The 15090-nt window shown below is 51.0% G+C and overlaps 1 protein-coding gene across 1 annotated transcript in view; it reads left to right on the top strand.

The window, feature by feature from the left end:
* DSCAML1 (DS cell adhesion molecule like 1) overlaps positions 1 to 15090 on the top strand; it is a 341358-nt gene that overhangs the window by 276948 nt on the left and 49320 nt on the right. The window contains exons 12-14 of the mRNA XM_047693447.1: positions 5615 to 5814; positions 6445 to 6541; positions 7187 to 7315. Of these exons, the coding sequence (XP_047549403.1) occupies positions 5615 to 5814; positions 6445 to 6541; positions 7187 to 7315 (426 nt within the window). The remainder of the gene's footprint in view (positions 1 to 5614; positions 5815 to 6444; positions 6542 to 7186; positions 7316 to 15090) is intronic.

Genomic DNA, 15090 nt, shown 5'->3' with positions numbered 1-15090 from the left:
TCTAGGGAATTCTTGGCGGGGGGGGGGGGGGGGGGGCTGTAACCCAGAAAGTCCTTTGATGCTATGAAGCCTTGGTGCTATGAAGGTTCAGGTTCAGTTGTGTTTATGACTGTGATTCAGTGGAGCACAGAGACCTTGTGAACCAGAGCAAGAAGCAAAGAGGAGGCAGAGGGAAGAGGAGAGCAGGTGGGGCGCAGGGGGGCAGTGGCCACCCTGGACCCCCATCTCTGAGAGGGCTGTCTTGTTAAGCCCATCTCCACAGTAGCCGAGAGGTCTGGGGCCCCCAGGTTGTGGGTGCAGGAGGGCACTGTGGCTCTTAGAGGCCAGGGACAGGGCAGGGGAAGGGGCACAGGGGTAGAGTTCTCTGTTCTGGTGTTGGCAGGGAGACCGGGTAGGGCAGAGAGAAAAGAGGAGGCAGGTTCTCTGCTTCTTGCCTAGGACAGGGTTCAAGATCCTATATGCGAAGAGAAGAGTATGCTGATTCACAGAATTGCCTCCCCAAATAGCCAGATTCCCAGACCATCTTTCCCATCTCTCCAGAAACCCAGACACCCCCAGGGCCAAAGTCCTTCAATCCTGTAGCGATCTCCTCTACAGCGCCTGAGACTGCCTACCTCTGGTGCAGGAGCTCACTGCCTCCCACCGCAGCCCTCTCCCTAAACAGCAAAAACTACCAGCAGATTCCTTCTCCACCAAAGAGAAGGTTGGTCCTTCCCCCTTTATCAAAGAACTCTGGTGTCTTGTCCCCCATCCCACTCCCTGCCTGGGTACCCACAGATGCCCGGTTTTCAGCCACGCTTCAAACGGCACAGTGTGAAATGTGCCCATCTTCCTGGTCACGCTTCAGCTCATTAATGTCCTCCGCCAAGTGGAGTGCCCAGATCCAGCCCTCACAAGTCCCCTGGGGCTTGTGCTTATGATGCTGAAGAACTGGGAACTGGTTCTCCCAGCCTTGCCTTACCTTCCTCCCCAACCCAGGTTACAGCTCTGTGTGGTAAGCACCGTCCTCTCCCATCAGACGGCCTCTCATATGCCCTGCTGCTTTCTAGCAGTGGGACCCCTGAGTGGATTGCTTCCCTGTGTGCCCTCAGTTTCTTCATTTGTAAAACAAAGGATAGATGCCCCATACCTATGCCATGCGACAGAAACAAAACATGAACCATGCAGGTAATCTAAACACTTCTCATTGTCGCATGTTTGAAAAGTAAAAAGAAACAGCTGAGATTCGTTGTAATAGCACACAATTGACCTTGAACAACACGGGGGAGGGGTGCCAACCCCCCAAAGCCGTAAAAAAATCCAAATATAACTTTTGGCTCCCCCAAAACCTAACAGCTAATAGCCTAGTGTGGACCAGAAGGCTTACGGAGAATATTAGCAGTCGATTAACAAGTATTTTGTATGTTGTGTATGTTCTCAACTGTATCCTTATAGTAAAGTCAGCTAGAGAAAAGAAAATGTTACTAGGAAAATCATAAGGAAGAGAAAATACATTTGCAGTGCTATATACTGTACCTAATTTTTAAAATCCGCATTAAGTGGACCCATGCAGTTCAAATCCATGGTATTGAAGGATCAACAGTATTTTATTTAACTCAATGTATCTAAAATATTAACATGTAGCCAACATAAAATTATCAGTGATACATTTTACATTATTTCCTTCCTGTGTGTTTAAGGCCTGTGTGTGGCTACAGCACTTCTCAGTTCTAGAGGCTATATTTCAAGTGCCTGGTAGCCTATGTGACTCGTAACTGCAACATTGAACATTTTCTGGGCTCCTCAATTCTAGGGCTCCATGAGTCTGTGGACTAGCCTGGCAAATTGCATCTGAAGGAAGGCATGGGTTTATTTGGTGCTTTTCTTGGACCAGGAGGTCAGGAGAGCCCTGGGGTTTCTCGAGCAGCTGCTGTACGGCAGCCACCCTACATATATGGACCCTATTTGTCCCCATAACAGCTCTACAGGGGAGGTGTCCTGTCTTCTTATCACAGGGGATGAACCTGAGGTTCACAGAACTTGATTGTACTCTGCTGAAGGCTGCACAGCTGGTGAAGACACAAGTAGAACCCATGCCTGCCTGGCCCCCAATCCCTTTAAGATGCTGGGGAGCCACAGAAGCAGTCTCCTCTTCTTAGATGGTCTCCCCTGAACATGCTCTGAGCTTTGAGGCTGTGAGGACAGCATTGGGTTGTGTTGCATGGTGCTTGCTGCAGTAACGGTGGGGAACGGAAACCCACCCCAGGCCCCAGGTGTGGTTGTTACTCAGAGCTGAAGGACCAAGTGGGATCTCTGGAGTCCCCCTTGTCTCTGGTCATGGTTCCCCATGTCTGTCTCTTTGAACAAACATGATTGGGAAGACTTCCTGAGGTGGGACTGACATGTACGGATACACAGGTTGTGCACTGCTCAAAGGTGCCTAGCCTAAGGGGCAAGTGGAGTCTGAAACCCAGTTCCTACTGCATTCGCCAAACTATGGCTCTTGACACCAGATTGCATCCAGCCAGAGGGTGTCTTTATCATTCACACATGTGCCCTGCACAGGCTAGCACAACCCTTCCTAGAGAGCAGAAGAGGAATGTGTCACAAGTTTCTTGTTCTGGTATGGAGACTTGAAGTCCTCCTTCCAGAGAAAGACTCTTCCTTTCTCTCTTCTTCCTCAGGCCTCTGACCTCTGCTGACACTTGACCCTGCTCCCACCCCACGCCCACACGTGCACACATAAACACACACACACACACACTCCTCTGCATGGACATCCCCCAACTCCTCCATGGTCTCAGCAACATCTCAGAAGCAGAATCCCTCTTCCCCAGGAAGGCCTCAGGGCTTGGCCTACCCGGGAGTCCCTGGCCTCCATCTCTTACATTCACAGCCCCCATGCCCCTGCCCCCACTCCCCTGCATTTCAGTCCTCCAGAACATAAATGGAGGCATCTGCAATGCAAGTCCTGATGTGTTGATGTAAAATCTTACTCTATATTCTACCCAGGTTTATACAAGTGAATTATGCAAATCTTTGATGGAAAATATTCCTCCACACATCCTTGAAAGTGTAAAACCTTAGTCAATAATTCATACTTGGATGTCTCTGACTGCAGGCTTTTTCTTCATTATAACTTGCACCTCGTTATTTGTCTTTCGCGTTTTATTGTATATCCTGGTGTAATGCTGTGCATTATAAAATTTATCTGCTTCATTATTTGATGAGCCGGGGCCAAGGATTGGCTAAGAGGCTGGTGCAGGGGCCGGAGGGCCAGGGCTGCCCTTGGCATCGAGTTCCGTATGACAGCAGGCCGACAAGATGGCTGGCTGCGCAGCGTGACTTCAGGCACACCAGACACCGCCCTGCATCCCCCACACCTGCTCCAGATGTGTCCTCGCCTGGCGTCGGGCATCTCAGGACACATTGTTATGGCTGCATGGCATCTTCGTCCTTGACCCAGGAGAGTTTGCCGGGAAGAACTTTGTCTGAGTAGGTCCTTAAAGCTGGAAGGGAGAGAAATCCTGAGAACACTGGGAGGGAAAGAAAGGGTTAGCCACTGAAGCAGAGCAGGGACATCGTGCCCCCGAGGGGAGCCAGGGGCTGGCTGCACAGAGGAGATGGGAAGCTTTCTTGCACAGTTGCCCAAGCAGGCCGATGGTGATGGGGTCTGGGAGCTGGGTCTCTGCTCTGCAGAATTCAGTGTGAGGAGGGGTCCTCTCCCCACCGTGGATGGGGGCAGGAAGGTGGGATGGTGTCTGATTCTTACAGTCCGACAGTCAAGCACGGCCCAGCCCAGTGTGTGGGCTCCAGGTTGGCTAACGCATTCCTGAGAGGTCAGAGCCACTGGATACTCTGAGAGGCAGGTTTTCCCAGGAAGGTAGTGAGGAAAAGGCAAGGGCAAGGACAGTCTTCCAGGTGCATCAGACCCCTCGCCTCTCTGAGGTCTGCCTCTGCTGGAGCAGGTCTCACTGGTTAGGGTATACCCTTCCTTCCCCACGGATGCCCCGCTGTGTCTGGCATGCATTTCCCCAGCCTCGTACTTACCCTTCTGTGCGGGAATTGCTAGACTTGTCTGTTCTCACCGCTACTGTGAAACTCCTTGAGATCTGATGTGTCGTATTCACTTAGAACCCAACACAAGGCCTGGCCCATGATAGGTCCCCCAAAAATGCTTGTAAAACAGCTGGATGGCGCCTTCCCAGATAGTCCTCAGTCACAGTCATCTCTCCTAATACCTCTATGCGGCACTCTTCAGATCTTCCTCCTTTTCATGTTGCTCACGCAAGTGTCTCGCTCCCCTTCCCTTCTCCCCCTCCTGCCTCTCCTCCCAAGCAGGGACCCTGTCTCACATCATGCGTGTCCCCCCTCAAGCCTGGCACAGTGCCATGGAATGGCTTAGGCGACCGATGCATATTTGTTGAACAGGATGGAGGAGAATGGGGACGGGGTTTCACAGGCAGCCAAGATCGTCATCTTTCCCTCTGCCCCTCTGTTCCTACTGCTGCTGGCCAAGGTGCTCAGGCCCCGAAGAGGGTCAAGATCTAGATGCTTCTTTTCAGGGCAGAAGGAGGGGGTCTCCTGATGGCCAGCTGGGGCCTTGGTTCCTTCATGATGATTTTCGCAGGTCAGCAGCAAGGGGTGGCGGTGGGGAGGGTCACAGAGTCACCACAGGGTCACTGGTTAGCACTGCTGGAGGGACCTTGATCGCAGAGATGCTCGCCAGGCTTTTCAGCTGCATTTTGTTTGGAAGAACAGGGGAGTTTCTCAGCAGTTCAAAAAGAGCCAACCAGCCAAGCCAGAGCCATGGAGAGAGCCTGAGCTGTGAACACAAAGCAGAGGCCACCACGCTGTAGAGCAGGGCTCCTAACCCGGGGCACAGGGACCGCCCCCAAAGAAAGTCCATGAACCTGATTCAAGAAGTCCATGATTTAGGGTCAGAAAAGAGAGCACACCTTTTCTTCCACCAACTTATAACTGAGATGTAGTATTTCCTTCCGTTTTGAATATAAACAACAAAGCCCAGCAGGAGCAGTACCCGGGGCAGTACCACAGACGTTTCCACACCGCAGTTCTAGCTTGTGGGTCTCCAGATACCCTCCCTGCTCATGGCTGTTCCAGCCTTGTGCTACTGTAACCCAGCACTAGATCACCTTGATAAAGAGTCATAAAATATATATATATTGATCACAGACCTATACCCCTGGGGCAAATTATACATTATATGTGAATTAAAAAATTAAAATATATATATATATGTTGATATGGGATATACTGTATAAAAAGTTTGCTTTTGAAGGTTTTTAATATTTGTATCACCATATTTCGATATATTTGGTTCCTTTGTGATTCTATAATGTTGTGCATTTTAAAGCATTCTGGAGAGGGGTCCACGGAATAGGAGAATCCCTGGTGAAGAGAGAGGCCACTCTAGTGATGGGTGGGAGGGGGAAAGGGAGACAGGGGAGTGGGGCTTCCTATAGCATGGCCCCACAATTTTGAGCTTGTTCCTGGGGCTGAGGCGCTCTGTGGGGAGGGGCCGCGGGGGCGGGGCCTCTGCACTGGGCACATGCCCCTCCCCCAGCCCGGCCTTCCCCTTACTGGGGCCTCCTGCACCTCCTCCCCTTCCCAGTCCCAGCCATGATCACCTCCCACCCCAACACCACCATCGCCATCAAGGGTCACCCGAAGGAGCTCAACTGCACTGCACGGGGTGAGCGGCCCATCATCATCCGCTGGGAGAAGGGGGACACAGTCATCGACCCTGACAGAGTCATGCGGTACGCCATCGCCACCAAGGACAATGGCGACGAGGTTGTCTCCACGCTGAAGGTGAGCGACCGTCCCCCGGTCTCAGGGGGACCCCAAATCTCAGAACGTGGGGTTCCCACAGTTTTACATCTGTATCTAATGGAAGTAAATGGGGATCTGGGACCCCCCTCCCAACCCCAAAAGGCACCTTCCCTTTCCTGTCTGTTCAGGAACCTCTGCCTTAGAACTTCCCTATGTCTCCTTCCTGACAACCCCACACCCATTAAATGTGTGGAGCCCTCAGCCCTTCTCCCTTTTCTGGAACCCCTGGTCTCCATCCTCCCTCCCATCCTCAGCTCCTCCCTCCCTCTGGGACTCCTCAGTGCCTCCCCTTGTCCTGGGACCCTCGGCCATTCCCTCCTTCTCGAGACCCCTCAGCCCCTTTCCCCTCCCTCCTGGGACCCCTTAGCTCTTTTCTTCCTTCCTCCTGGACCCCCTCAGCCCCCTCATGCCTGGACTCTTCCAGCCTCCATCCTTGGAACTTTCTGGGAAGAGGAGCCCTTGACAAAGCCCCTTATGGGTCCCCTCCCAGAAGAAGTGGCCTTGCTGATCCCCTTGAGAGTGGGCCCGCTTCAGCAGACAAATTCTAAAACACTCTCCGCATTTCCTCCCTCTCTCCCCATCCTCCTGCCCCTGCTGGCCACCTCCCAGCTCAAGCCAGCTGACCGTGGGGACTCTGTGTTCTTCAGCTGCCATGCCATCAACTCATATGGGGAGGACCGGGGCTTGATCCAACTCACTGTGCAAGGTACCCTCACCTGCCCTACCATTCCTAACCCCTTCCCCAGGGAGCCAGGCGTCCACCGCTAACTCCACCTCAAGATCAGGGGCATCACCCACGCCATGGTGGAGGATGACGGGAAATGGCCCCTGGGAAGGGCCTTCCTCCACTCTTCTTCTGGCCAGAGTTGGGGCAATACGGGCCCTTCCAGGCACACTTTAGACAGCAAGGTTTACTCTGGCACCCATCACTATAGAACACATTGCTGCTTCCAGAACTGGAGGCATCTGGGTTTGTGGGCTCAGACCCTGGAGAAAGTGAGAAAAGGGAAAGTCAAGCTGGGGAAAGTTGGGAACCCTTCATGGAGGACAAACAGGCCATCAGGTCAGAGGAAATCCCTACAAGAGGGCCTGTCCCCCCGCCCACCAGGCCAAGGAAGAGAGGGTAACAAAGAAGGAAACCAAACATGGCCCCTTCTCGGGCTCTGAACCCCGCTGCTGGACCTCCCAGTCCCCCCTTGTCCAGAGCCCAGGGTTCAGGACTCTTGGCTAGAGCACCGTTGTCACCAGTCCCCAGGGATACAGCTGAACCCTGGTCATCTCTGCAGATAGGCAGGGGCCAAGCTCTCTGCTGCCATCCTCACTTCTGCTCTTTTCATCTGCCACTCCCCAGAGCCCCCTGACCCCCCTGAGCTGGAGATCCGAGAGGTAAAGGCTCGGAGCATGAACCTGCGCTGGACCCAGCGGTTTGATGGGAACAGCATCATCACGGGCTTTGACATCGAATACAAGAACAAATCAGGTAGCGTGAAGCCTCCACCTTCCACGGCCCTTGTGCCCTGGCCCTGACTTTGCCCCTCTGGTGGGACAGTCCCTGAGCCTCTAAGCTGCCCAGCTAAGGCAAAAACACCAGCACCACCAGTGTATGGACTCCTGTGGCTTGTAAGAGAGGGGATCTGGTTGGGCTAAGAATTCTGTGAGAGGGGCAGATGGACCCACAATTGATGTGAAGAGAGGGTCAGCCCCTTCTTTCCAGGACTATCCCTGGAGCAAGATCCATAAGTGGTCTGACTTAAAGCATGGAAAGGCCCAGAGCTAAGGGGCTATGGGCTGTGTCTGTGGGGTCAGAGATTTCATGGATCTGGCCAGGTCATCTGAGACTCCTGGTTTGGGATGATGGGGACGTGTGGGGGTCAGAGAGCTGGTCCTTGCTGGTCTCTGGGGGATAGAAAAGCCTAAATCTAAGTTTTGCCATCTTGGTAGCCCTTCAGAGCCCTCCCCTGGGACCCTCACTAGCCCCCATGAGGCTGCCTGTCACTGTGAGCCCCTGTGGAGAAGGTCTCCAGGGAAATGGGGGCTCCATGGTTAGGTGGCAGGAATGGAAAGGAGGGAGCCTCAGAGGGGACAAGAGTGTCAGAGGGGACCAAGCCACAGAAGAGCTATAGAGGTTCATGTTTGTATCTGTGTGACTGTCTCTGGAAGCTCTGTGAGAATGGGTCACAGGGGTTCCCCCTGAGAGGACGTCTGGGGGACCCTGATGTGTGAGTGAGGGGAAAACCCACTCCGTTCTGGATGCTTTTGTACCTTTGAATTCACATAAGCCTATATAAGCTTTTCAAAACAACTTAGAAATCAAATTCCAAAAAGGACTCTGGAGAACTCAGCCCTCCCCAGGCCCCCTTCTGCCACCAACTCCAGCTCATTTTCCAGGTCTTAGGGTAGATCCAAGATTCTGTCTCTCCTGAGGCCTTCCAGACCCTTCCTCTGGTCCTTAGCACAGCACGTGGCCAGTGGCTGGCTGGGTGTCCTCTCCTCTAGAGGTACCAAGTCCCGGTCCCTGCTATCTTCCCAGCACCTGGTGCACGGCCCACCCCGTGATAGGCATTCAGGAGAGGGCAGCTGAGCGAGTCCAAGTGAGACACGGCCTAGCAGACCCCTTGAGAAGCAGCTCTATCCGGGTCCCTGGGTCAGTCGTCTCCGATACGTGGCTCTACAGGGTTCTACAAAGTTCTACATCTCTGATACAGGTTTCTACAGCTACCCTCAGAAGTGTATGGTCTGGCTGGGAGGAAAGTCAGGTGGCAGCCAGCCAGCCAGGAGTCCACCCTGAGTGCAGTGGAGTGGCGAGAGGAGGGGCTGCCACTCACAGGGACATCAGCGAAGCATCTCTTATCCCTGTAGATACCGCATTGAGAGCTAGGACTTGGGGACTGAGAGGTGATGGGCCTGGATTCAAGGAAAGGGGAAGGGCCAAGCCCGAGTGGGGCTCTGCAGAGGCTCCTGGATACAGTTCAGAGTTAATGTGTTCTAGGGCCAGGTTGGGAGGAGGCCTCCGGGCTGAGCTTTTACCTTGTTGGGGAAGGTCACTGAGAGTTCCCAGAGAGAGAACTGGGTACCGTGGTGCCCTGGAAAGATCCATCCGGCATCCGTGGAAGAATGGGTATTTGGGAAGTGAGACACGGGCAGAGACACAGGGCCCAGAAGGGAGAAGAGGCTGACCGTGTCCATCTCACAACCCACAGCTTCCTGAGGCTGGCCCGGGAGCTACACAGGAAGCGGTGGGTCTGCAGGCGCACGTCCCCATGTGGCGGTGGGTGCTCCATCTCCCTGCAGCTTGCCATGGCTGGCAGGGCTCTGCTCCGTTATTGTCGGAAGCGGGAGTGGATGCCTGGGTTGTCACTCGCACCTCTGCCCCCTGCTCCCTCTAAATGCCTCCCTGCCCTCCTCCCCCATGCTGCTCCAAGCCCACTCGCCGCCCCCCCTCCAAGGACCACGCTCTAATGTGTGCAGACCTTTCCTGGGGCACCATGGAGCCAGGCGAAGCTGAGAACCTCACACATCTAGAGAGCAGGGCTGGAGAGGCAGGCAGGACAGATGCTATTTTCACGGCCCATCCGTGTCTTCCCCAGCCTCCTCTGGCTCTCCTGCAATGAACAACTACCATAACTGCTCCCAGAGCTTGGGGGTACCAGGATGGGTGAGCAGAGTAGAGGGAGGGGTAACGAAGACTCTTCCTTCATTAAGGGCTTTGCATCTGTAAAAACAAATAATAAATCACAGGATCAAGAGCACAGAGCCACTGGCGGGTCCTTTCCCCTTTGGGTTGAAGTACTCTAGACCATTCCACCCCAGTGGGCATCTGTCCCCTATCCCGGTGGGCGCTGAGCAAATGGAGTTCCGTGGGAGCTGTAGGGAGCCATGCCTGGCGCCAGGCAGAAATCATGAGCACAACCCAGCTTCCTCGTCTGCAGGGCGGGAGTGGTGATGCCTATCCTGCAGGACTGTTTTGAGGATTAAAGAGAAAACATCCAGCCCAGGCCTATAGCAGACTTTTCATAAACGTGAGGTCCTCACTCCCGTCGAACTCCCACACCTCATGTGGCAATTTCTAGTCCTATGGGACTTGCAGGCTGAGATAGATGTCTGTCAGTCAGCAACATGGACTGAGCACCACTAGTTTTCTTGCAGAATCGTGCAGCCGCCATGTGGTAGGGGGAGAAAAAGAAGTAGGAGGCAGAGTGTTGCCTTTGGAGCTTCTAGAGCATTTGGAGTGAGAACATCCACTGTGTACACGCGTACTGGCACATGCATGTGCACACACACACACACGCCTTCAGAACCATTACAAAGCACTGTCTGGTCAATTGCAACCCACCACAGACTATATTACGTAATCAGTGAAAAAGACAACTCAGGGAACTATGGGTGAGTCAAAGGAAGGAGGGGGCTGGGCATGTGTGCACACACGTGTGCATGTCTGTGTATGTGTGTGTGTGTGTGTGTGTGTGTGTAAATAGATCTTCTTCCACACGTGGAGTAGTAGAACAATAACAATTCTCAAAGCAGAAGACTTGGGTTGACCCAGTGTCGGAGCTGTGTGATCGTCAGCAAGCCACTTTGGGCATCTCTTTATCTATCAAATGGGGCCAATAGCATGTCATTCTCAGGGTGGTTGTAAGGGTTAAGAGAGTGTGAGAACTTACTTGGAAGTGCTTAGCACAGAGCCTGGCACATTTCTAACTCTCCACAGGTGCCCGTCCCGTGCCTCTCTTCTCCCTCCCTCTCTCTTCCTCCTGCCCCGAACCACACCCATGCTGGGTCCAGACCAGCTGCTCCCGACCCCCTTCTTTGCCACAGTTTTGTCTTTGCCAGATTTTCTGCTGTGTTGCTCGTTGTGCTAATTTTCCAAGGGAAATTACCAAGTCTGCCCTTTCTAAACCATCCCGCTCACGCTGACTTCTCCTGGCCCCAGGCAGCAGAGTAATAATACATGAATGCTGAATGATAAATAGCACCATCCACACAAATCTATCAGATGGCGCGGTACAGTTTTAAAAATGCAGACACTACATTTCGCTTCTGTTCCCCAAGCAAGGAGCGGGGATGGGTTCATCGAGGATGGCCCTCCAAGCCCGGAAGGCAGCCTCATGGTGCGAGCTGCTGGCCACCGTGGGGTGAGCCTGCCTCGTGTGCTGTGTCGTTCCATGTGAGCCAGAGTGTGGCTGTTGGAAGGACTGGTATTGGGATGTTGTGAGCTGTCACTGTGACCCAGGGAACCTCCTCTTGGTCCTGCAGAGAGATTGCCATTGGGAGCAGAGGGGCACTTAGGGCCGTGATACAAGAAGGAAGTCAGAGATGCAAGATAGATTTGTTTCCCAAGCGCGGGCAGCTAAACCCTCCAGAGGTGGCTTTTGTCTGAGCTGTTCCCCCTCTACAGCAAGTGAGTCTCCTAAAAAAAACAGAGGCTCCAGGTCCCCTGCCGGCAAGCAGCCCACAGAATAGAAGGCACTGACATCTCCCCAACCACTTCCTTATTTTTTTAAGAAGAATATTTTGCATCAGAAACCCTTTGATGAAGAAAGGGAGAGAGAGCCCTTAATGAAATATGTTAATCTGGGTAAGCCAGGCTCATATGAAAGGGAATATTAAAAGAGACAATATTCGCCAAAGCTAGCTCAGTACTCTGAGAGAGCTGAAAAGGAAAGAGAAGAAAATAGGGCCCCTAATTTCAGCTATTTGGGGTCAGAGAGATGGCAGTGATCAAGTTTGGAAAATCAGCTAGAGGCCTTCAGATTTGACTCTGATGCATTAGCCTGCGAGGGCTGTGGGGAGAGAGTTTTTGTGCCAACATCAAAGATGATTTGGGAACACCAGGTCAAATCCACCTGCAAATGATGGGTTTTTATAAGAGAAAAGGGGGGCCCCCTCCTGTGATTGGCAGCTGAGTGAGGCAAGGAAGGGGAAGGCAAAGCAAGGGTATTTATTGTGACTACAAAATGCAGAGGAACTCCAAGTCCAAAGGAAAGGACAGAAAGGGGCTCTGATCCAACCAGCAGTGGGTTATAAGTGCCCAGGACATGCCAAGTGAGGGAGATGGGCAAAGATTTTGACATGGCTCCTGCCTTCAGGGAGCTTAGCATCTCCTTGGGCATTTGCTGCTGAAACCATGAGCCCCAGACAATAGAGAAGGCTGTAAATGCTGTAGGAGTTCAGAGGAAAAGAGTGGTGAAAGATAAAGCCAGAAAGGTTTGTGTAAGCCAGATGTTGCAGGGCCTGGGGTCATGTAAAGAAATTTTGTTGTTACCCCAAGAGCAAGGAAAAACTGTTGTAGAGTTTTATGCAAGGGGATGGCAGTACCAGATTTGTGTTAGAGGAGACCACTGTCAATGCCAAAATAGTGTTTGGCCTGTAAGAAGTGCTTGATCATATTTGTGGGGTGAATGACAGCTGCAGTGTGGAGAACAGATGGAAGGGGGCACAGAGTGGGTTCTGGGAGGCTAGCTAGTTAGGATGTTATTTTCCTGGTCCAAGTGAGAGATGACAGTGGCTTGGCCTGGGGCAAGGGTAGAGATGGAGAGAAATGAGGAGATTCAAAAGCTACATGGAACACGAAAGCTACATGGAACATGAAAGTTATAAGACTTTATAGAGAGAAGAGTCCAGAATAACACCTAGCATCCCATTTCCTGAGATAGGGACCCCAGGAAGGTGATGGGTTTATAGGATGTATGGCCAAGACTTCCATCTTGGACATGTTGACTATGGACGCCTTTGAAACATCCAAGAAGAGATGTCAAAGAAACAGTTGGCTACAAAAATCTTGAGTTCATAGGAGACATCCAGCTGGGCACAAACCTTTGAGTTACCTGTGTATAGATGGAAAGAGAAGCCAAGTGTGGGGAAAGTCTACGAAGTGAGAGAAAAAGAACCTAAGATGGAGCCTGGAAGAACTCCATCTAACCATTAATGGAAGGGTAAGGGAGATGCATCTGGAAAGAAGAGAGAAAAAATAGTCCAAAACATTAGAGAAAAGCCAGAGAGTCTTTTATCAGGGAAGCCAAGGAAAGAGTGTTTGAAGAGGAAGGGAGAGGTTCAAGTATTGAACACTTGAGAGGCCAAGTGAGAAATCAGTCTTGGTGACATGGGGTCACCTATACCATGGAGACATAATGTTGATATCATGAGGGGGTGTGAGGAGTGAATGGCAAGTGTTTACATTGTCCAGACCACACCTGGTGCATCACAGATGTTTGGTAAATATTAGCACTTCTCCACTAAAGTCAGCTGGTGTGCCCCACCCCCACAGTCCCCCGTGGCCCTGCTGAAGCCAGCAGGTGCATGTAGTCCTCACTGGGGACAGCCCTAGAGCACCTAGGTCTAGTACCTAGGCGGGCTTGTGTTTCTGGGCCCCATGGATCTGAAACAGAAAATTGTTGGCAGGCTGTCACCCCCAGGATACTGCACAGACAGCAGACGGAAACACAACCCAGTCTTCCTGTGCAAAACACCTATCTTCTTCTCCTGGAACTTCAGCCTGAGAGGGACAGGCTTCAGGTCACATCCAGAGATTACCAAAATGTTCTAAAGGAATGTGGGCTGGGAGAAGGCCACCTTTGTGCTTTCCCTTGGCCTCACTATAGCTCACCAGTACATCCCAGAAAGGAGTTCAGACATTTGTCTGGAGCCTTGATTTTTTGCAGCTGTTGCCAAGAGGACACCTCCAGATGGGCTGCTCTAGAGGTCAGGAGGGTTTGTGATTATGGTCCCATAAGACAGTATGTATCTGTATACTTTAAAAGCTGCTGTCTGAGAGTCTGGCTTGCAATCGGCTTCAAAGTCAGCAGGTGCTACGATCCCTCCCTCTGAAACACTGATGGGTCTTGGCACACCATCAACAACTGGGACCTATCAAGAATAAACTTTGCTTAGACAATCACAAAGGTTCAAGAGACAACAACCAAGGGCTAGGGCAAGGAGAGACAATCTGGTTCATCTCCAACACAAGACCCCTTCAAGACAGGAAGAGGTAGCCATTTTACCTAATACATACAAACAAACAAACATGAGTTAAGCAAGATGAAAAAACAGAGATATATATTCCAAATGAAAGAACAAGATAAAACCCCAGAAAAAAAAAAAAGAAACTTATTGGAGGTAAATAACTTACCTGATAAAGAGTTCAGAATAATGGTCATCAAGATGCTCATAGAACTTAGGAGAAGAATGGATGAGCACAGTGAAGACTTCAACAGAGACACAGAAAATATTTTTAAAGTACCAAACAGAAGCCACAGAGCTGAAGAACACACTAGAGGTGTTCAACAGAAGACTAGACAAAGCAGAAGAAAAGATCAGTGACCTGGAAGACAGGGCAGTGTAACTCTCCCAAACAGAGCAGCAAAAAGATAAAAGAGTTTATAAAAGTGAAGACAGCTTAAGGGACCTGTGGAACAGTAGAAAGCAAAGTAACATTCACATTATAGGGCTCCTCAAGAGGAAATAAATGGGGGTGCCTGGGTGGCTCAGTGGGTTAATCCTCTGTCTTTGGCTCAGGTCATGATCTCAGAGTCCTGGGATCGAGTCCTGCATTGGGCTCTCTGCTCAACAGGAAGCCTGCTTCCTCCAATCTCTCTCTCTCTGCCTGTCTCTCTGCCTACTTGTGATCTCTCTGTCAAATAAATAATCTTTAAAAAAAAAAGGAAAAAATGGGCAGAAGACTTAATTGAAGTGATAATGGCTGAAAACTTCCCTAACCTGGGTAGGGAAACAGACATCCAGATCTGGACAGCTGAGAGAGGTCTAGAGAAGATAAACCCAAAGAGACCCACACCAAGACGCATTATAATTAAAATGTCAAAAATTAAAGATAAAGGGAAAATCTTTAAGACAGCAAGAGAAAAACAACTTGTTATGTACAAGGGAAACCCCATAAGACTATCAGCAGATTTCTCAGAAACTTTTTGGATCTAAAGCAGCAGAATGACCAAGTCAAAATGTCAAAAAAAAATCCAACCAAGAATACTCTGCCAGGCAAGGTCATCATTCAGAATTGAAGGAGAGACAAAGAGTTACCCAGACAAGCAAAAGCTAAATGAGTTGCTCACCACTAAACTGGTCTTACAACAAATGTTAAAGGACTTCTTCAAGCTAAAGAGTAGGGGCACTAATTAGTAGCAAGAAAACATATGAAAGTAAAAAATCTCACAGGTAAAGGTAAATATACATCAAATGTCGTGGTTAATCACTTATAAAGCTAGTATGAAGTCTAAAAGACAAAAGTAGTAAAAATATCTCTAA

Source organism: Lutra lutra, chromosome 10 (assembly GCF_902655055.1).
Source record: "Lutra lutra chromosome 10, mLutLut1.2, whole genome shotgun sequence".
NCBI lineage: Eukaryota > Metazoa > Chordata > Mammalia > Carnivora > Mustelidae > Lutra > Lutra lutra.
This window is presented reverse-complemented; position numbering and strand designations above follow the sequence as displayed.